Here is a 22,945-nt window from a genome sequence, read left to right on the forward strand (position 1 = left end):
CTCTACTGAAAAAGTTGATGCCATCACCCAACGGCTGTTCATAAAACTCTGGCCTAGACTTAAAAAAATCAAAGTTGATAATGTGATGTTCATCAGTGATATAGTTTACAGCTCTTTAATACACAAATGGAAAGAGCCAGATGTCATACTGACATTCATGGAATTAGACCATGAATATGCAGATGATATAATTGTAAAGCTTTTCAAGGAGCATGCCATCACTGTATTGGAAAGTGAACATTTCATGACAAGCTTCTTTCTCTGTGCGGGTCATGCTGTATGGATCGCAGGCAGAAAATACTTGGTTACTGTTATGTAAGACCCTAAAAGTAGATTCTGTTCATCTGGACGTAGCATTTTCAGTTTCAATTTATTTAACATCTAATCGAGTCATTTTAAAAACCCTTGACCGGTCGAGGCAGATGGCCGTTCCTCACTGAGCCTGGTTCTGCCGGAGTTTTCTCCCTGTTAAAAGGAAGTTTTTACTCCCCACCGTCGCCTAGTGCTTGCTCAGAGGGAATTGTCAAATTATTGGGGTTTTGTTTTGTGCCATCTAATACACAACTTATCGTATTGGGCACTCTAAATGTATTTTTAATCAATAAAAAGATCCAAAAAAGATTATATTGTGAATTCTGCGTGTTTTCATTGTCACACAAATGTATACATTTTCAGCTTAGACTGAACGTGTTTGTTTGTCATTCCTTTCAAATTAAAGATTTTAGTAGCAATTATTGTATTAAAACATTGCACAGGCGTTTTACTCTGATTACACAAACCTTATGTAGGAGTAGGTCACAGATAAGGGGTACTAATTTGTAAATTTGACCTCTGACCTCACAGAGATCAAATGTGACAGGATATTTGTGCTGTAATTTTCAGACTGTAAGGATTATTTGTATGTAAACTATAATTTCATATTAAGAATCCACATCAACACATTCTCACTCTCAAAGTGTAAAATGTTACACTATAGGTGACAAATCGTCAGTATGTTACGCTTTTGGCCACCCAACATGTCCCTGTGTTACTTGTTCGGAAAAATGAGGAAACATGAGAACCATTTTGAATCAATCTACACGTGTATGTTTATTTTACTGTAATTGCTTTGGAAAACACTATCTAACACGATTAGGTTATGATACGGGTTAGGATTAAGGTTAGGGTTATGGCTGGAATACACAGCTGGAACGTGTATTACACCGGGAGCGTCATTCTATTGGATGTCATCCACAATCCGGCGCGTATCAAATAGATGCGGAAGGTTACCTTTCACGTGTCTATGGGACACCTCGGAGCGCGACTAATGGTCGGTATGTTACACGTCGGGAATGAGAACGGGCTGTCCACATATATTGGTATGTCATCTACTAAATTTTGCCAATACAAACAATGGCAGTAATGAATTAATTCATCAATATAATAATTAATATATATAAATATAAAAACACATTTACAAAAAAAAATTATTCACTGTCTACTTTAGCAGAAGGTTTCTAGCTGAAGATAGTTTAACCAGCTGTTTTGCCAACACCTTCATTTTTATCATTTAGCATCATTTTAGAATATAATACATTACTGTAGATCAGGGGTCCCCAATCCCAGTCCGCGAGGGCCGGTGTCCCTGCAGGTTTCAGATCTCACCCTGGGTCAACACACCTGAATCACATGATTAGTTTGTTACCAGGCCTCTGGAGAACTTCAAGACGTGTTGAGAAGGTAATTTATCCATTTAAATCAGCTGTGGTGGATCAAGGACACATCTAAAACCTGCAGGAAACCAGCCCTCGCGGACTGGGATTGGGGACCCCTGCTGTAGCTCAAACAGCATATGAAGCATTTAAATTCAGACCAACCTTATAACCGTATAACACCGATGGGGAACAATGTGTTCTGCAGAATACTCTTGATACTTTAAGAGCAATTTGCCAATAATACAGATTCATGTGTAGTAAGGTGGTTTCATTGCTACTTTTATTAAAGGAGTGCTTCTAAAAATTGAGGTGGTCATCTCCGCTTGCATTTCTGTAAAAGCCACAGCATGCCACCTTGGATGAGAATATGCATTCTTAACATTTTGCTGTCACAGTTTAGCTGTTTTCATTTCCACTGACACATCAGCTCCTAAGACCACAATACTACTACCAAAGTACTACAAGGATCCGGAAAAAAGGACAGAGGGGGGATATAAAATATACCAAATGTTTCTTGAATTGTTAGCACAAGTGTATATGTGTATGTATCTAGTCGAGTTTATATGCAGTAGTGCTCTATTGTTTTCTTTCATTTTATTACTTAACTGTATTTCATGTAAGTCATTGATATTAAATATTGATTTTACAGAGGGGTGGTAAGAGTTTGGTTTGAGATTTTCCTGTTAATATTTGGATATTTTTCTTGCATTAACAATTTTTTGATTAGAAAAGCAGAATAAAATGTGCAAATTAGCTTCATTTATAGTTTGTTATACTCCTTCCCTCTAATACAAATATTTCATTTCTAACTCTGAGTGTAAGTGCATAATTTAATGATAAGTGTTTCTGCTCACAAATGTCCACGAGCACAGACATGCACGCAAAAACTGCGTGACTCCTCGCTGGCTGTAACTCACCGCGCGTGTTCACCTGGAACGTCCTCTAAGAAGACGTGTGACCATTCTGATAGCCGTCTGTGTCTGCAGGTGAATGAGTGAAGCTACATAAACAGTTAAATTAGCATAGCTTACCAGCCGTAAACCCGACAACAACACAGTGGGTGAGGGTCGGAGGGGGGGTCGCTTGACATTCTAACTTTAAAGGAAGGATTTTAACAGTATTAGTGTAACACACTTAGAGACAGTGTGCGCACCACGGATGACGTCAGTGCGCACACTGTGTCTGAGGAGGATGTGCGGAAGTGCTTCAGGAAGGTGAACGCACGCAAAGCTACTGGTCCGGACGGGATTCCCGGCCGCGTCCTCAAGTCATGCGCGGCTCAGCTGGCTGGAGTGTTCACGCACATCTTCAACCTTTCCCTCTCTCTATCTGTAGTCCCAGCCTGCTTCAAAATGGCCACCATCGTCCCTGTACCCAAATCCTCCACCATCTCCTCATTGAACGACTGGCGACCTGTAGCCCTGACCCCCATCGTAAGCAAATGCTTCGAGAAGCTGGTCAGGGACTTCATCTGCTCTGCACTACCCGACTCACTGGACCCTCTACAGTTTGCATACCGCCACAACAGGTCCACTGATGATGCCATAGCCCTGACACTACACACTGCCCTGTCACACCTGGAGAAGAGAGACACGTATGTGAGGATGCTGTTTGTAGATTACAGCTCAGCATTCAATACCATCGTTCCCTCGAAGCTGGACAGGAAACTGCAGGATCTAGGACTGAGCAGCTCCCTCTGCAGCTGGATCCTTAGCTTCCTGTCTGACAGACGCCAGGTGGTCAGACTGGGCAGCATCACCTCATCCCCCATCACACTGAACACTGGTGCTCCACAGGGGTGTGTACTGAGCCCTCTCCTGTACTCACTCTACACCTACGACTGCACAGCCACTAACAGCTCCAACATCATTGTGAAGTTTGCGGACGACACTACAGTGGTGGGTCTTATCACCAACGGTGATGAGACGGCTTACAGGGAGGAGGTCAGCGCCCTGACCCACTGGTGTCAAGACAACCATCTCACCCTCAACGTCGCAAAGACAAAGGAGTTGATAGTGGACTTCCGGAGGTGCAGAGAAGTACACACCCCCATCACCATCAACGGCGCTGCTGCGGAGAGAGTGAGCAGCTTCCGGTTCCTTGGAGTACATCTGGCTGAGGATCTTACGTGGTCAGTACACACAAACAAAACAGTGAAGAAGGCGCAGCAGCGCCTCTTCTTTCTCAGGAGACTGAAAAGATTCGGCATGAGCCCCCGCATCCTCAGGACCTTCTATCACTGTGCCATTGAGAGCATCCTCACTGGATGCATCACCACCTGGTATGGCAACAGCACCGCCTACAACTGCAAAGCTCTCCAGCGAGTAGTGCGGTGCTCTGAACGGATAATTGGAGGTGAGCTTCCCTCCCTCCAAGACATCTACAGGAAGCGCTGCCTGAGGAAAGCGGGGAGGATCATCAAGGACTCCAGTCACCCCAGCCATAAACTGTTCAGACTGCTTCCATCAGGAAGGAGGTTCTGCAGCATCCGGTCCCGTACCAGCAGACTGAGAGACAGCTTTTTCCATCAGGCCATCAGACTGCTGAACACGTCATAGACACCTCAGCTTCACTACTGGAACTTCAACATTATGCACTCCACACTGTATATAAATGTATATAAATGCCACTTGTTTTGCACATATTCAACTCTGTATATTTTATATATTTTATTATTATTATTATTATTATTTTTTTTTTATTTTTTTTTTTTTACTATTTAATTTGTAAAAATGTGTATACACACACACACACACACACACACGCGTAGGAAAATATTTAGTATACACATCCAGAAATGCATACACTATTATATATTGTACATATATTTATTAGTTTCAGGTTGGCCATTCTTGTATTTTGCTCGTTTGTGTTGTTGTGTTTGCACATCTCTGTTGCTTGTGGGGCTCGCACACAAGAATTTCACTCGCATGTGCTGTGCCAGTGTGCCTGCACATGTGATGTGACAATAAAAGTGATTTGATTTGATTTGATTTGATGATCATTTCCATATTTGAAGATCACCTCTTCCCTAAAAAAAAGAAATCTACTGCCAAGGTTCTTCTCGTGGTGCGTTAGAGCCGAGGATGATGAAGACGCAGAAGCTAAAGCAATTTCTGAAACATGTTTAGAAGAATTTAAAAGTAATATATTTCCAATACTGGAGAAAAAAATCATCATCTGGCATTAGTGTCAGCGCACTCATTCACTGTAAAAAATCAAACTTGCTTACAGTCATTTCTTTCACAATTCAACAATAAAAGCTGAGTTGCCCCATAAACTCAAATACATTAAGGGTTTCAACTAATCCTTTAACGTTTTGGAGCAAAAGTTGGTCTCAGATGAACTTTATTGCTGGCAAAATGAATGAATTCAAGTTTTACATGAGTTGAAGCTGTTGGCGCCTTTCTGTGCCTGAGCACGCATGCGCATGTCATATTTTTGGATACTACGGGGTCTACGATGCACTTTTGCAAGGACTGAAAGCCACCTGGCCGTCTGCCTTAATGCGAACACGAGGCTTTTTACGCCAGGAGCTGGATGCAGCTAAGGTGTTCATCTCAACTTTCTGAAGGCAAGTACTGTTTCTTTTAATGTGCATTTATATGTGTTTACTACCTCATTTAAGATCCCCCCTAGACTGTTTTACTCAATCGTGCTGCTTGAATGCCCTCGTGAGCAACTTTAATGTTTTCCATCATGAAATAGTGCTTTAAAGTTTTCGTATAAAAATCGCCATGTCACAAAATAATGTAAATCCGACAAGCATCCCTTCCAAACAGGCGCGCTCATGTCTGACAAGCCTCCACGACACCCCCTACGTGTATTTCATGTAGGGGGTGTTCGCCATACCACCGAACGAAAGAAACCCGACAAAATAAGCTAGCTCGCTCATGGCAAACCCCCCACCGCTTTTTAAAATAAATAAATAATTTCGGGGGCCCCCGCTGCCATGTTGTTTAATTTGTTCAAATCATATTTAGCCAAAAAAATGTGGTTTAGTTTCTGTGTGAACGGGGTGGTGGAGTCCTCCACTGAGAACACTCACGTTAACTTTATCGAGTGGGGGAAAAAAAAGTTAGCTTGTTTATATTATGCTAACATAGCTGTGTCGCTAGCGGTCACGTAGCACATCATTATATACCAGCTAGCCCAACTTCAGTAACCCTACAAACGTCACTGCTGTTTAGTTTCCTGTCTTCATTTATGCTGGAAGTGATAGCAGAGCTGTAGGGTTTAATTTGTTTCCAAAACCCCGCGGTCAGGACATGCTATATTGTATTTAGATAGAAGCTAGCGAGCTAACTCCCTGCTAACTTCTAACTCCGTTAAATGTCATAAATTTCGTTTTCATGGGTGCCTGGATGTTAAACTCAATTGTTACACCTGGTAGAACAGAACGCTGATCATTTTATTAAAGATGAAAGACTTTAGACAGTTTTTCAACTCTCAGTAATGCCATAGTGATCGTTTGACATGTGAACCTGCAGCGGAGTTTAGGTCCAGACATGGCTAGTGACGTCAGACTGAACAACCGGATTGAACGAGGAGGACCCAGAATCCAGCCCTGTGTGAAGCTGAAGAGGCTGAAAATTACAGGTTATCTGTGGAAGCCTGCATCAAGAAGGTGGTGACACTTGTCATTAAAAATGCCAGTTCACCTTCCTCTACGGAAAAAGTTGATGCCATCACCCAACGGCTGTTCATAAAACTCTGGCCTAGACTTAAAAAGATCAAAGTTGATAATGTGATGTTCATCAGTGATATGGTTTACAGCTCTTTAATACACAAATGGAAAGAGCCAGATGTCATACTGACATTCATGGAATTAGACCATGAATATGCAGATGATATAATTGTAAAGCTTTTCAAGGAGCATGCCATCACTGTATTGGAAAGTGAACATTTCATGACAAGCTTCTTTCTCTGTGCGGGTCATGCTGTATGGATCGCAGGCAGAAAATACTTGGTTACTGTTATGTAAGACCCTAAAAGTAGATTCTGTTCATCTGGACGTAGCATTTTCAGTTTCAATTTATTTAACATCTAATCGAGTCATTTTAAAAACCCTTGACCGGTCGAGGCAGATGGCCGTTCCTCACTGAGCCTGGTTCTGCCGGAGTTTTCTCCCTGTTAAAAGGAAGTTTTTACTCCCCACCGTCGCCTAGTGCTTGCTCAGAGGGAATTGTCAAATTATTGGGGTTTTGTTTTGTGCCATCTAATACACAACTTATCGTATTGGGCACTCTAAATGTATTTTTAATCAATAAAAAGATCCAAAAAAGATTATATTGTGAATTCTGCGTGTTTTCATTGTCACACAAATGTATACATTTTCAGCTTAGACTGAACGTGTTTGTTTGTCATTCCTTTCAAATCAAAGATTTTAGTAGCAATTATTGTATTAAAACATTGCACAGGCGTTTTACTCTGATTACACAAACTTCATGTAGGAGTAGGTCACAGATAAGAGGTACTAATTTGTAAATTTGACCTCTGACCTCACAGAGATCAAATGTGACAGGATATTTGTACTCTAATTTTCATACCATAAGGCGCACTCAAAATCCTTTAATTTTCTCAAAAACTGACAGTGCACCTTATAATCCGGTGCGTCTTATGTATGAATTCTGGTTGTGCTTATTGACCTGGAACCGATTTTATGTGCTACACGGTGCTCAAAAATCTGTCAAAAATTGTTTTAATACGACTTTGGATCTCGTGATCATTGCGCTAGCCGTAGGTCAGCCGTACCTAGAGATGATCATTTCCATATTTGAAGATCACCTCTTCCCTAAAAAAAAAGAAATCTACTGCCAAGGTTCTTCTCGTGGTGCGTTAGAGCCGAGGATGATGAAGACGCAGAAGCTAAAGCAATTTCTGAAACACGTTTAGAAGAATTTAAAAGTAATATATTTCCAATACTGGAGAAAAAATCATCATCTGGCATTAGTGTCAGCACACTCATTCAGTGTAAAAAATCAAACTTGCTTACAGTCATTTCTTTCACAATTCAACAATAAAAGCTGAGTTGCCCCATAAACTCAAATACATTAAGGGTTTCAACTAATCCTTTAACGTTTTGGAGCAAAAGTTGGTCTCAGATGAACTTTATTGCTGGCAAAATGAATGAATAGACTACTTGCACTAGGGCATGTGACGTATTTCCGTTTCCAAATAGTACCGCTTGTGCGTTTCCGGTACGTTTGCTTATCTATCGGTAGCTATGCTAATGTCGCTTCAGAATGAGTATAAAAAGGAAAGTATTTAAAACAGAACATTTTCAAAAACAGGAGAAGAAATACTCCGAGCATTGCTGTGTCCCACTTTGTTCAGCTTCAGCCAAATTTAACGGCATACTAAGTTTTCATGCCTTTCCGACCCATTCCGACTTGAGAAGACAATGGCTGGTAAATATACGCCGGGATCATTTCACGATTACCTCTCACACCAGGGTCTGCTGCAGACACTTTGCCAGTGATCAACTCATAGAGCCAACAACCCTCGGTGGTCGAAGGCGGCTTATTAAAGGTGCTGTACCAACACTTTTTGAGTGGAATGGCTATAAAGTTGAACCACCGCGGCGTAGTGTTTGGGAGAGAACGGAGCGACGCCCTGAACTAGTTCCTCCTGACAATCAAGAAGAGCACAGTCTTACAAGAGATCATGACTACTGCTCAGTCCCTGAGCCATCTGCATTGGACATATCTGCATCAGCTGCAGAAGACCTGTCCAAAGACGTGGAGACTCTGAGGAAGGAAATACAGGAGTTACGTGTCCAGCGAGAATTTGGGTTACAGCGTTTTGCTGGCTCCGACACTGACATCCGATTCTATACCAGGTACATCTAAGTTCTATTCAAGCTAACTGTTTAAAATATACCAAGGTCACCATCAGTTAAATTTCGAAAGTTTTTCCAGTCTTAATGAAAACAAAATAGAAATTTACTTTTTCTCTGCTGATTGTATGTTTTATGTAGATGCTTTAGTATTTAAACAATATCCTAATGCTACAGGTAAAATACAACACCAAATACTCTTAATCAGACTATTTTATACAGCATTCCATTAGCATATTTGTCACAGTTCACATTATTTTTATGTCAGTGTGTAATGTTAATTAATGATTGACACGATGTATGTCTCTCTCGTGAATAGATTTCCAAGCTATGATCATTTGATGGCATTCTGGGTTTTGATTGAGCCTTGCATCTATAAAATGATCCGGGTTTCAAGAGCCAAGTCAGCTGCCAATCGGAACGAAGAAGTGTTGACACCTGCACGCACATCAACAGTAGGTTATGGGTTTGTTGGTAGTTAGAACTAGAGGTGTAATGTTATTGTATTTATGTACAATAACATTACTTTATGTACAGTAGCATACATACACAGGTGTATGTATGCTAGACTCAGTATCCTTTACATACATACACCTGTGCACTACAGCACCTCATTGTTTACCCCATGGTACAGTATGGTATGCCTAACCATTACAAAACATTTAGCCAAGAAAAGCATAATTTTACTAGTTCATAGCTTAAGGAGTAACATTTTCCCTTTTGTTTTCACCTTCCAGAGGCAGCTGCTACAGCCAATTGACGAGTTTTTTCTTTTCCTGGTTTTCCTGTCAGTTGGTTTGAAGGAGAGGGACCTGGCACACCGATTTAACATACACCAGTCCACAGTGAGCCGCATTATTGCAACATGGACAAATTTTCTTGCCACTGCACTGGGGTCTCAGTGCATCTGGCTTACACGTGAAGAAGTGCAAGCTTACCTCCCTGAGGAATTCAAAGATTTCTCAGACACCCAGATGATCCTTGACTGTACAGAGCTGAGGTGTCAGACACCATCCTCACCACTTCTCCAAAGTGAAATGTACTCTTCGTACAAATCCCACTGTACGATGAAAGCCCTGGTTGGCATAGCTCCACATGGTCCAGTGACATTCATCTCTAATCTGTATGCTGGTTCGGTTAGTGACAAGGAACTATTCAAACAATCAGGCATTGCTGAGAAGTTGACTGAAGACATGGCAGTGATGGTAGATAAGGGCTTCCTAATCACTGATTGTTGTAAATGCAAAGTGTACTGCCCACCTTTTCTATCTAAGCAGAAGCAGATGCCAGCATACCAGGTTAAGGAGACGCAGGCCATAGCCAGACTCAGGGTACATGTGGAGCGAGTCATTAGGAGGATCAAACAGAACAAACTTTTTGATAGCATCATTACCATGTCACATGTTTATAATATCAACCAACTGTTTGCAGTGGCATGTATGCTGTCAAATTACCAGAACACAGCATTAGTTAAAAAATGGGTTAAGTGAGACAAGATGGATTTTTCCCAAGACACCAGTGCCAGTACAAGTAACTTATGGAAAATGACCTGCAGCTGAGGCCACTACAGTTGCATTTCTTCCTTCTCAGCTGACAATACTTGATTACAGAACTGGTACTTGAGTGCCGATAGTTGAGTTTCAGTTATTGATAATTCAAATTCATTGCAAATGTTTAATGTTAATAATACTGTTTAATTATATTACTATTATTACTATTCAGATTCAACAAAACTATTTATCAAAATTATAAAGTAAATCACTAAATCGTTTTAAAACCATAAGTGACATTGAACTTTTGTAACATCAAAAATACCATTTGTCATTTTCTACAGTTCAGTTGTGTTATTGTCTAAATGTATATCAGTATGCTAGGCATGGAGTTTTAAATACTTACCATGTAAATAAGTTCTGCACAAATTCAATGTTTTAATGTGTTTTTAAAAATTTAATTGATGCCATTGCTTAAATAACAGTTTATTGATGTCACATAAAAGTAACATGTAACAACAAAATAATTCATGAAATATATTGAAAATAAAACATCAGTTATTTTGTTCCAGCCAGCCTGAAGGATCTGTTTTTCTTTTTGCTATGTTTTCACTGTTCATTTTTTCAAACACAGGTATCTTGGCATATATATGTAAAAAAAGAAATAGTCTGCCTTTTCTCTGATTGCATTGTGCACATCTGTATCCATGTATATTCTTTGCACTAGGTAGTCCTCTTGTGCCCACACAACAAAGTCACACCACTGCATCCCACTGATGAGCAGTTGTCCTTGCACTTGCCAGTAATATGCGTGGCTCTTTTTTAGTTTAGGGGTACCACATTCCATCTGCACATATTTGCAGTCAATAAAGTTTTGTACATTGGGACATTTGAATTCGACGAAGCCAAACTGGGGGTATTCATTGGGGTCAAAAACAACACCATCAGGAGATGCAGCAAGCCAGGGGGCAATGGGGTGAATGACCAGACCACAGGGTGAGTAGTTAACATTCATTAGCCTACTATACTCTGCTGCTATTGCAGGCTCCATCTCAGTTCCTCTCCTCATGTCTGCTGTCTGCCTTGTTCCCTTCAATATACGCTCTGCTAGTGACTCGGCCGAGCTCTGGCCTCTGACGTGACACACCTCCCGAAACCTAGAGGCAGTCACTCTGGGCCTGCGGAGCTGATGCCACTCAGACGAAGAGCTTTGCTCACGTGTAGCTTCCTCTATTTTGTGAGCCATTTCCAGAGTTACAGACAAGCTTTTCAGATGCAGAAGCTCTTCTTCTGAGCACACAAACACACAATCTGATGGCAAGATGTCATACCCCTCCAGAGGCAAGTGCGGTGTTGGTGGTGCATCGCGGTGTAGTGTGATGTACCGGGTTGTCAAAACCGGCTGCTGATATGACAGAACACTGCCCTCCTGCACCAGCCCAAAGGCACTTTCCACAAGGGGCTTGTCAGGTCTCATGTTCATTGTGGTCACAAGTGGCCTGTCCTCAATATTACATTTTGCATATGCCTCCGTTATTCTGAACAAGCAGGGATCTGGTAACGGACCCACCATGCCTCTGTAGAAGCCACTCCTAAAGAAAACATCAATGACAATAATGTAAGGGAGAAGGTTATTATACTGAACAACAACTAAACTAAAAACTAAAAGGTGTAAAACAGTGGTGCATAAGTTAGAGACTGGGATGTATATGTACATGACTGAGTTAGCCGTCTTCAGAAAGTGTAATGTTGTATGTAAATTAATACCTATTCTGACACATGTATGTATGAAAAAAATAGCAACATACATTTGTAACACATGAAACCAAATTTTACAAATGTAATTACCGTACTCCAGTCTGGGCCATCCTATTTGGTACTGGCTTAGTGAAGATCATGGAGTTGATGGGTCCTGGCCTCACACCCTAACAGAAGACACATTTACTATGGATGGTGTTGCTGTTCATATGTAAACATGGACTAATTCAAAAACTTTAACCTCATTTAAATTACCACTGTCCGTGGCTTGTGCCATTGCTGTTCAGATTCCGTGCAGCTATGCACAGGGGGGACAACCGGCACTCTGAGTTGTGAGTAGTGTGCTGTTTGGAAGAGCAATGCCACTGTGTGATTGCACATAACAGCGCCTGCCACACAGGAGCACTGGCTATGTGTCAGTATCACCGGCGATGAATCCAGAAGCTTAATCTAAGAAGAAAGAACGAAAATTAAAAATGTAACATCTTCATGGAAGAGCCGAACAGGAACATAGTTCAGTGTAGAGCTGGGCGATATGAGATTTTTTCATATCACGATATGTTTTTTTCATTTCAGGCGATAACGATATCTATCACGATATAAGCCAAATAACTATATTTGTAAGATTTAAATGTGCCGTTGCTCACAAGTAAGATGTGAAATAATCAGCAGCTTGTTTTTATTTAAATATTTATTTCCCATAATAAGTTCAACAGGGTAGATGTACTTAAGGAACATGAGACTTTTTCAGATAAATAAAGGCAAATATTGCAAACTACACAAAAGGCAGCCGCTAAAGCGTTTAAGTTTCAAAATAGAACAAACGAAACAGACTAAATTGTCAATTCCACTTAGAAACAAAATATTAATTCTAAAAATAAATCTTAGTTTGTTTTACAGAAGAACAGACAAAACTGACTAACTTTTGTCAATATCAAATAAACTGAGAACTAAAAGGAAATTCTCAATCTCTCCTTGTTGTATAGCTGAGCTTTTCAAACAGTTTTAACAGTTACTTTAGTCTGACAAAAGCCGAATGACGAATTAGCGCTTCCAGTCAGAGACTGAGGCTACGTCCACACGTACACGGGTATTTTTGAAAACGGAGATTTTCCGTTTTCGTTTTAAAAAATAATCCCGTCCACACATAAAGGCAGAAATGAAGGAAAACGCTGCTATGAACATGCCAAAGCAGCAGGTGGCGCTAGATTCCTAACCGTGCCGAAATGTTGGCCAATCAGAAGTCTAGAAGCCTCGGTGGGAAAAAGTAAACAAAGCTGGGGCATAGAAGCAGAACCGAGTCGTATGTGTGGAGCAGTGGCGTGTCTATATAATTTTTGTTGGGGGGGCCAGGTAGGGGCACAGATTTGGAGAAGGGTGGCAGATTTAATTGGCAGATAATGTTTAAAAAAAAAAATTCTACCAACCCTTAACCATAATTCAATAATCCTATAAACCTAATAACCAAATGCACTTTTAACTCTTATTAGAATGAGATTTTAACCACTACGGTGCAAAGTTTTTAGATACTGCGTTGATAAAGTACAAGAGATACAATCAGTGCTTTGTCAGTGTTTACTCAGCATTCAAGGACATCAATATTTGCATAGTATTTTTACTGACATATAGTGCACATATGTTTTGGGCAAAAACATTTTTGAAAATTAAAATACGAACATTTGTAACAAACAATTGACAAATTAGCCAATGCCAATGCAAAACTTTATCTGCCTGTTAAAAAAAGAAGATAATCTTCTCACAAACTGGTGTTTGATTTTGAAACAGGAAAAAAGTGGGGAAACAAATGAAAAGACTAACATTTGAATAAAACCTGAAAGCAAGTAAATACTTTCTATGCTGCCTTATGGTAAACTTTGGTAATATTGATAAAGAACAACACTGGCTGATGATAAAATACAGTCAGCTGGCATGGTGACACTGCCAGTATTAACCTGCAGGGCTGGACTGGGACAAAAAAATTGGGCATTTTTACTACAGACCGACCCACCAGGTATTAAAGCCATAAAGACTTTGAATGAAAACAAATGCTGTTGTGACAGTGATGTACAGTCTTGTTGGTATATGTATGATTTCTATACATTTTACGTCAGATAAAAACTTTGGTTGTAAGATTTAGATAATTATTTAATAAAAACTAGGTATTTTAAATGAGAATAAGAAAGAAAAGTATTTCTTTGTGCCCCCTTTCCCTGTTAATGCCCTACCTGGCCCCCTGGCAAAACTTTGCTAGACCCGCCCCTGCACAGTTACCAGCTGTCAGCTACATAAAAAAGGATCCTGGTGTTATTTATCTCTCAGAAACAGTTGATAACTTCAACTCATTCATGTCACCTAAAAGGTAAACCTGTTTCTCCATCACCTGTTCAGCTCTGATGATTCAGTAAGGACATCTCCTGGTTTCATCTTCATGTTTCCCTCTCACCACATATCTAAACCGACATCATGACCAGCAGCTTTACAGCTGTGGCTCCAGCAAACATCAGCTGATACTAGAAATTAATATTAAATACATTCTAACAACAGCTGATCAAGCTTAAACGTGCTGCTGTTGTTTAGCGCAATATCTGCTGGTTTCCTCTTTCTGGCGCAAAGTGGGCGATAAACAAACAAGAGAGAAAAGCCGATCAGCTGATCATTGATCAGTTTCATGATTGAAGTAGCAACAGGAGAGGGAGGGGGAGAGAATGAGAGAAGAGGCAGCTGTGCAGCATAAAGACAGAATAAATCCAGCTTTGTGTCTTTTTTCCAATTCTAGCTAAAGTCCGGGACAAACTGCGTCTCTTCTCAGCTCAATACGAAACGCGTAATATTTTCTCTGAATGAGGGACCATTCCATTTTTTTAAGGAGCCGTTGGCAACTCTACTAACCTTATGAATAAAATAAAGTTCACTATCAGTAACATCATAGCACCCACCCAGCTGTATAAAAACTCCGTCAAGCTGGCTAGAACGCAGTATGAGTTATTGCAACTGACAGTAAAAAGTCAGCAACATGAAAATAAACTCCACCTAAACTTGGTTTATATCTGACCCAGATAGACTGCAGGTCATAACTTCTTACCTGAAGTTCAGTTCACCTGACACTCGGACTGGCGGCTGCCTCGGGGCTCTCCTCCTGCCTCCCCTTCCCTCATCCACCTGTTGCCTCTGTGGAAGCCCCGCCATAGCCACCACCAAACAACGGAGTTATTTCTACACATCGACCTGCATCTGGCCAATCCACCACCTCTCATTGTTCATGCCATTACAAAAAAAATAAAAAATAAGTCACTGGGGATATGCCCGATGGCCAGTCCAGCTATGTTAACCTGCAACCAAATTTGTAGCTCCATACAGCAATGTTACGACTTAGATTATATTTTATAACTCATAACTCTTATGTTAGCTGCCCTCAGTAGCATACTGTCTGAAATATTCCACAGCTGCAATAATTCTTTAAGTGTTATTTTTTTCCTTGGTATTCTAATTTCACTGAAGTTTACTAAACTCAACAAACTTGATATTACTTACCGGGACATTTATTCTGTCCTCATTTTCTTTCACCGAAAAATTGTTTCCTGCAGTGCCGTCTTTTGCGCTTGGCTCTCCTACCTTTGCTAACGTGATGCGCATAGCGCAGAAGTGATGCTGCATTCACTTACACTCGGATATCTGAGCGTCACCGTGAAAACATAATCGGACATTTGATATTTGATTGAATTTTATTGTTTTGCCTTTGGGGTGGCACCTGGGGTGGCCAGTCTGGTTTGGGGGGTGGCCTGTGCCCCCCCAGGCCACCCCGCTGGACACGCCATTGGTGTGGAGGGACAGTAACTTTGTGTATATGTAAGCATTTAAACACTGCAGAGAGTAGAATTAACAGTAACAGTATTGTAGAAATTCATTTCACCGAAACAATAACGTGGCGCACAGTGTGACGCATGCACCAGTTTATTGTATTTCCAGACTTGCTTTCGGCACAATTTACTGTGCACGCTACTCTGTTTTTTGTCAGACTTGAAATAGCCGAAATACCTTCACACTACGGAACTTCTATGGCTCTTCCGTTCGACAATCTCTCCGGCATTGGAACCATCATCTGTTTTCTCTTCGGTCACGCTCGGTTGATTTTTCTAGTCGGCACACTCATTTCCTCCATTACCCGCTGGCTCCATTACCCGCTGGCTGCTTCCCAAACAAACACACGTGAGGCTTGGCACTTGTGCTGTACGTAACAAGTCACACGACGTGATGCTGCGGCTGTGATTGGTTCGGCTCTGCGCTACTTAATTTGGATTGGCTGACCTTTTTTTTTTCTTTTCTTTTTTTTTCTTTCTTGAGGACAAGAGCGGCGAGGTCTATCGCGATAGCTTAATTTCTCTATCGAGTCAAAGTTATATCGCGATACATATCGTTATCGTTCTATCGCCCAGCTCTAAGTTCAGTGTTATGGTTACGTACCCTCCTGAATGCTTAGTGTTTCCTTCTCTCCCTATTAAAACAACTTAACCATGCTTGATAACTGTAATAACTTAGATTGTGTATATTTGCAGTATTAACTTGTTGTCAAATGTTTCTGATCACCCAAACACACGTTGATTTAACTATCTGACTAGTCAAATTAGGAGTGATAAAGCAGGGAGACAAGGAAAAATTCAAGTTGATGGGCCTTTAGGAATGACCTTAACTAATGCTTAAATGAACTGAACCCCACAGAACGGGGATTAACAACTTTACACAGCTTCCTGCCTACACTTAGTCTGTGTGGTGCCTCACTCTTCCTCATCGACCTGTAGCACAGGGCTCTCACACCGACCTCCCCTGACAACCTGTCTTTATTGGACACTGAATAAAGATACAAGTACCATTAGCATTATTTCTGTATTACTCATTTCAGCATGTCTTAAACATATATATTTTACACTTAGCAAGAGTAGCATTAGGTAGTTAACTACCTCCATAGTTAGCCAACTACCTAACGCTAATATAACAGTGTCTAACAACAAAAGTGACATTAGTTAAGAAAACCTCAACTATAGTTTAGGACGACATAAAACACCGTTTAAGAAAACATGTAATGTAGAGAACTGACATCAAATGAAGGACATAGCGGAGTAACGTAGTGTTTGCATTTGACGTTAGCTAGCGTTTCTTTGTCGGTTAATTTACGTTTTCTTACCTTCGTAGTTGTGTATATAAGATGCAGCATATAACTTAAATCCTTTATCTAATTTGCTGGCGGGGGTAGTCGTCACTCTGCAAATCCGATGAACATCGGTGATGTTCAATTTTGGGAGCTCTTGTAGGCATCGAGTGTAGAACGTCGCCATGGTTTAACCGCACCGGAAGCACTGGAGCAGGACTACATAGAACGTGGAAGTGTTAGTGCAAGTAGTGGACTACTTGCACTAAAATTCAACTGTAGTGGCCTCAGCTGCAGGTCATTTTCCATAAGTTACTTGTACTGGCACTGGTGTCTTGGGAAAAATCCATCTTGTCTCACTTAACCCATTTTTTAACTAATGCTGTGTTCTGGTAATTTGACAGCATACATGCCACTGCAAACAGTTGGTTGATATTATAAACATGTGACATGGTAATGATGCTATCAAAAAGTTTGTTCTGTTTGATCCTCCTAATGACTCGCTCCACATGTACCCTGAGTCTGGCTATGGCCTGCGTCTCCTTAACCTGGTATGCTGGCATCTGCTTCTGCTTAGATAGAAAAGGTGGGCAGTACACTTTGCATTTACAACAATCAGTGATTAGGAAGCCCTTATCTACCATCACTGCCATGTCTTCAGTCAACTTCTCAGCAATGCCTGATTGTTTGAATAGTTCCTTGTCACTAACCGAACCAGCATACAGATTAGAGATGAATGTCACTGGACCATGTGGAGCTATGCCAACCAGGGCTTTCATCGTACAGTGGGATTTGTACGAAGAGTACATTTCACTTTGGAGAAGTGGTGAGGATGGTGTCTGACACCTCAGCTCTGTACAGTCAAGGATCATCTGGGTGTCTGAGAAATCTTTGAATTCCTCAGGGAGGTAAGCTTGCACTTCTTCACGTGTAAGCCAGATGCACTGAGACCCCAGTGCAGTGGCAAGAAAATTTGTCCATGTTGCAATAATGCGGCTCACTGTGGACTGGTGTATGTTAAATCGGTGTGCCAGGTCCCTCTCCTTCAAACCAACTGACAGGAAAACCAGGAAAAGAAAAAACTCGTCAATTGGCTGTAGCAGCTGCCTCTGGAAGGTGAAAACAAAAGGGAAAATGTTACTCCTTAAGCTATGAACTAGTAAAATTATGCTTTTCTTGGCTAAATGTTTTGTAATGGTTAGGCATACCATACTGTACCATGGGGTAAACAATGAGGTGCTGTAGTGCACAGGTGTATGTATGTAAAGGATACTGAGTCTAGCATACATACACCTGTGTATGTATGCTACTGTACATAAAGTAATGTTATTGTACATAAATACAATAACATTACACCTCTAGTTCTAACTACCAACAAACCCATAACCTACTGTTGATGTGCGTGCAGGTGTCAACACTTCTTCGTTCCGATTGGCAGCTGACTTGGCTCTTGAAACCCGGATCATTTTATAGATGCAAGGCTCAATCAAAACCCAGAATGCCATCAAATGATCATAGCTTGGAAATCTATTCACGAGAGAGACATACATCGTGTCAATCATTAATTAACATTACACACTGACATAAAAATAATGTGAACTGTGACAAATATGCTAATGGAATGCTGTATAAAATAGTCTGATTAAGAGTATTTGGTGTTGTATTTTACCTGTAGCATTAGGATATTGTTTAAATACTAAAGCATCTACATAAAACATACAATCAGCAGAGAAAAAGTAAATTTCTATTTTGTTTTCATTAAGACTGGAAAAACTTTCGAAATTTAACTGATGGTGACCTTGGTATATTTTAAACAGTTAGCTTGAATAGAACTTAGATGTACCTGGTATAGAATCGGATGTCAGTGTCGGAGCCAGCAAAACGCTGTAACCCAAATTCTCGCTGGACACGTAACTCCTGTATTTCCTTCCTCAGAGTCTCCACGTCTTTGGACAGGTCTTCTGCAGCTGATGCAGATATGTCCAATGCAGATGGCTCAGGGACTGAGCAGTAGTCATGATCTCTTGTAAGACTGTGCTCTTCTTGATTGTCAGGAGGAACTAGTTCAGGGCGTCGCTCCGTTCTCTCCCAAACACTACGCCGCGGTGGTTCAACTTTATAGCCATTCCACTCAAAAAGTGTTGGTACAGCACCTTTAATAAGCCGCCTTCGACCATCGAGGGTTGTTGGCTCTATGAGTTGATCACTGGCAAAGTGTCTGCAGCAGACCCTGGTGTGAGAGGTAATCGTGAAATGATCCCGGCGTATGTTTACCAGCCATTGTCTTCTCAAGTCGGAATGGGTCGGAAAGGCATGAAAACTTAGTATGCCGTTAAATTTGGCTGAAGCTGAACAAAGTGGGACACAGCAATGCTCGGAGTATTTCTTCTCCTGTTTTTGAAAATGTTCTGTTTTAAATACTTTCCTTTTTATACTCATTCTGAAGCGACATTAGCATAGCTACCGATAGATAAGCAAACGTACCGGAAACGCACAAGCGGTACTATTTGGAAACGGAAATACGTCACATGCCCTAGTGCAAGTAGTCTATTCATTCATTTTGCCAGCAATAAAGTTCATCTGAGACCAACTTTTGCTCCAAAACGTTAAAGGATTAGTTGAAACCCTTAATGTATTTGAGTTTATGGGGCAACTCAGCTTTTATTGTTGAATTGTGAAAGAAATGACTGTAAGCAAGTTTGATTTTTTACACTGAATGAGTGTGCTGACACTAATGCCAGATGATGATTTTTTCTCCAGTATTGGAAATATATTACTTTTAAATTCTTCTAAACGTGTTTCAGAAATTGCTTTAGCTTCTGCGTCTTCATCATCCTCGGCTCTAACGCACCACGAGAAGAACCTTGGCAGTAGATTTCTTTTTTTTTAGGGAAGAGGTGATCTTCAAATATGGAAATGATCATCTCTAGGTACGGCTGACCTACGGCTAGCGCAATGATCACGAGATCCAAAGTCGTATTAAAACAATTTTTGACAGATTTTTGAGCACCGTGTAGCACATAAAATCGGTTCCAGGTCAATAAGCACAACCAGAATTCATACATAAGGCGCACCGGATTATAAGGTGCACTGTCAGTTTTTGAGAAAATTAAAGGATTTTGAGTGCGCCTTATGGTATGAAAATTAGAGTACAAATATCCTGTCACATTTGATCTCTGTGAGGTCAGAGGTCAAATTTACAAATTAGTACCTCTTATCTGTGACCTACTCCTACATGAAGTTTGTGTAATCAGAGTAAAACGCCTGTGCAATGTTTTAATACAATAATTGCTACTAAAATCTTTGATTTGAAAGGAATGACAAACAAACACGTTCAGTCTAAGCTGAAAATGTATACATTTGTGTGACAATGAAAACACGCAGAATTCACAATATAATCTTTTTTGGATCTTTTTATTGATTAAAAATACATTTAGAGTGCCCAATACGATAAGTTGTGTATTAGATGGCACAAAACCCCAATAATTTGACAATTCCCTCTGAGCAAGCACTAGGCGACGGTGGGGAGTAAAAACTTCCTTTTAACAGGGAGAAAACTCCGGCAGAACCAGGCTCAGTGAGGAACGGCCATCTGCCTCGACCGGTCAAGGGTTTTTAAAATGACTCGATTAGATGTTAAATAAATTGAAACTGAAAATGCTACGTCCAGATGAACAGAATCTACTTTTAGGGTCTTACATAACAGTAACCAAGTATTTTCTGCCTGCGATCCATACAGCATGACCCGCACAGAGAAAGAAGCTTGTCATGAAATGTTCACTTTCCAATACAGTGATGGCATGCTCCTTGAAAAGCTTTACAATTATATCATCTGCATATTCATGGTCTAATTCCATGAATGTCAGTATGACATCTGGCTCTTTCCATTTGTGTATTAAAGAGCTGTAAACCATATCACCGATGAACATCACATTATCAACTTTGATTTTTTTAAGTCTAGGCCAGAGTTTTATGAACAGCCGTTGGGTGATGGCATCAACTTTTTCAGTAGAGGAAGGTGAACTGGCATTTTTATTGACACGTGTCACCACCTTCTTGATACAGGCTTCCACAGATAACCTGTAATTTTCAGCCTCTTCAGCATCACACAGGGCTGGATTCTGCATAGTGTCGATCAGGTGATTTTTAATGATATCGACCGTCAGTTTTCTCAACACTGGGTCCTCGTCGTTCAGTAACATCAGTAAATGTTTTTCTTTACAGAATGTTTTCTGACGTAGCTCTTGGTAAATGGCCCTGTCCAGATCTTTCAGTTTTTTTTCATGTATATGCAGATCTTTGATCCTGTTGTCAGACAACACGTGTTTTAACAGATACCTGTGGAGTTTTTTAGAAGGTCTGTAGTGCGATTTATTTGCAGCTCGTGTGAGCACAGCATCAATGAGTGCGCTCACATGTTCTTCTTCATCATCATCATAATCGCTGACACTAATGCCAGATGATGATTTTTTCTCCAGTATCCGAAATATATTACTTCTAAATTCTTCTAAACGTGTTTCAGACATGGCTTTAGTTTGTTCGTCCTCGTCATCCTCGGCTCTAACGCACCACGAGAAGAACCTTGCCAGCAGGTTTTTACGGAAGAGGTGATCTTCAAATATGGAAATGATCACCTCTAGGTACGGCTGACCTACGGCTAGCGCAATGATCACGAGATCAGGGCTAATGTCCAGCCGCTTTGTTATGTCTTTAAAAATCACCTTTTCAAGTTTTTTAATCCCCCTGTGTGTGATTTTGAGAGGTTTTTGCTCAACTTGTGCCCACAGAGCTGTGAAGAGGCGCTGCTGAATCATTTCCGATGGCGACACCTTTGCCTCTTTGGAGGCACGTGTAATAACAGCATTTATTAGCTCTTTAACGAGCAGCTGCTCTTCTGACACCGGAGGTTCCTGGAGATCAACTGACTCTGGATCCCCCGGATTCTGTTGCTGGTTGCATGACTGAGGGTAGCACACACAGTGCTTCGATTTCCCCTCGTCGCTCCGTAAAATGTTTACGCCAGGGACGACACTACATTCAGAGTCGTCTTCAGTGGCGCAGCTTTGAATCGCATCGGTTGTTTCAATGGCAGAATTCATATTTTCAAATGATATAACTTTTTTACAATCTGGACTTGATTCTGAATTTTGTGTAAGTTGCTGAGTTTGTGTCTCAGACATTAATGCCTCTTACTCCCTCTTACTAAACTTACCTTGTGACTAACCCTGTGCAAATGGTTCTATTTATAGACTTTTACCAAGGTGATGTCACACAAGACATGAAAGGATCAAAGGGATTCTAGCGCTAAGCCCCGCCCACATCCGATATGACGGCGACGTGACGTTACCCTAGCGACCGCTATACAATGGCGATCCTCAGTTGTTGGGATTGAGTGAAACTTGTTTGGATTCAAACATGTAGCCTGCTGGTCCACTGCTTTAACCCACAGCAAATACTGTTAAAATCCTTCCTTTAAAGTTAGAATGTCAAGCGACCCCCCCTCCGACCCTCACCCACTGTGTTGTTGTCGGGTTTACGGCTGGTAAGCTATGCTAATTTAACTGTTTATGTAGCTTCACTCATTCACCTGCAGACACAGACGGCTATCAGAATGGTCACACGTCTTCTTAGAGGACGTTCCAGGTGAACACGCGCGGTGAGTTACAGCCAGCGAGGAGTCACGCAGTTTTTGCGTGCATGTCTGTGCTCGTGGACATTTGTGAGCAGAAACACTTATCATTAAATTATGCACTTACACTCAGAGTTAGAAATTAAATATTTGTATTAGAGGGAAGGAGTATAACAAACTATAAATGAAGCTAATTTGCACGTTTTATTCTGCTTTTCTCATCAAAAAATGATAATGCAAGAAAAATATCCAAATATTAACAGAAAAAAGTGAAACCAAACTCTCCCATATTTTATATCCCTCCCCTCTTTTTCCTTTTTTCCAGATCCTCCACACGTGACACACGGGCAGCATGGTGGCACGGTTAGCACTGTTGCCTCACAGCAAGAAGGT

At 40.9% G+C, this 22,945-nt stretch overlaps 3 protein-coding genes across 3 annotated transcripts; 1 reads left to right on the top strand and 2 right to left on the bottom strand.

The window, feature by feature from the left end:
- Positions 1-7,322: 7,322 nt before the first annotated feature.
- Positions 7,323-10,463, top strand: LOC146682586 (uncharacterized). The gene is made up of 3 exons (XM_085445662.1): positions 7,323-8,535; positions 8,852-8,987; positions 9,270-10,463. The coding sequence occupies exons 1-3, from the start codon at positions 7,940-7,942 to the stop codon at positions 10,020-10,022; spliced, it is 1,485 nt and encodes a 494-aa protein (XP_085301788.1). The 5' UTR covers positions 7,323-7,939; the 3' UTR covers positions 10,023-10,463.
- An 18-nt stretch (positions 10,464-10,481) lies between these two features.
- LOC146682587 (uncharacterized) lies at positions 10,482-17,159 on the bottom strand. Its single transcript, XM_085445663.1, has 5 exons — positions 16,960-17,159; positions 16,534-16,625; positions 12,036-12,230; positions 11,871-11,947; positions 10,482-11,614 (listed from the first exon to the last, which is right to left on the bottom strand). The coding sequence occupies exons 1-5, from the start codon at positions 17,108-17,110 to the stop codon at positions 10,639-10,641; spliced, it is 1,491 nt and encodes a 496-aa protein (XP_085301789.1). The 5' UTR covers positions 17,111-17,159; the 3' UTR covers positions 10,482-10,638.
- A 46-nt stretch (positions 17,160-17,205) lies between these two features.
- On the bottom strand, positions 17,206-20,247 carry LOC146682588 (uncharacterized). Its single transcript, XM_085445865.1, has 3 exons — positions 18,767-20,247; positions 18,315-18,450; positions 17,206-18,032 (listed from the first exon to the last, which is right to left on the bottom strand). Exons 1-3 carry the CDS (start codon positions 19,360-19,362, stop codon positions 17,280-17,282), a joined length of 1,485 nt encoding a protein of 494 aa, XP_085301991.1. The 5' UTR covers positions 19,363-20,247; the 3' UTR covers positions 17,206-17,279.
- Between the last annotated feature and the right edge of the window lie 2,698 nt (positions 20,248-22,945).

Source organism: Copadichromis virginalis, linkage group LG22, assembly GCF_057382275.1.
Source record: "Copadichromis virginalis isolate Kocher_CV1m ecotype Utaka linkage group LG22, C_Virginalis_male_GT1.1, whole genome shotgun sequence".
Classification (NCBI taxonomy): domain Eukaryota; kingdom Metazoa; phylum Chordata; class Actinopteri; order Cichliformes; family Cichlidae; genus Copadichromis; species Copadichromis virginalis.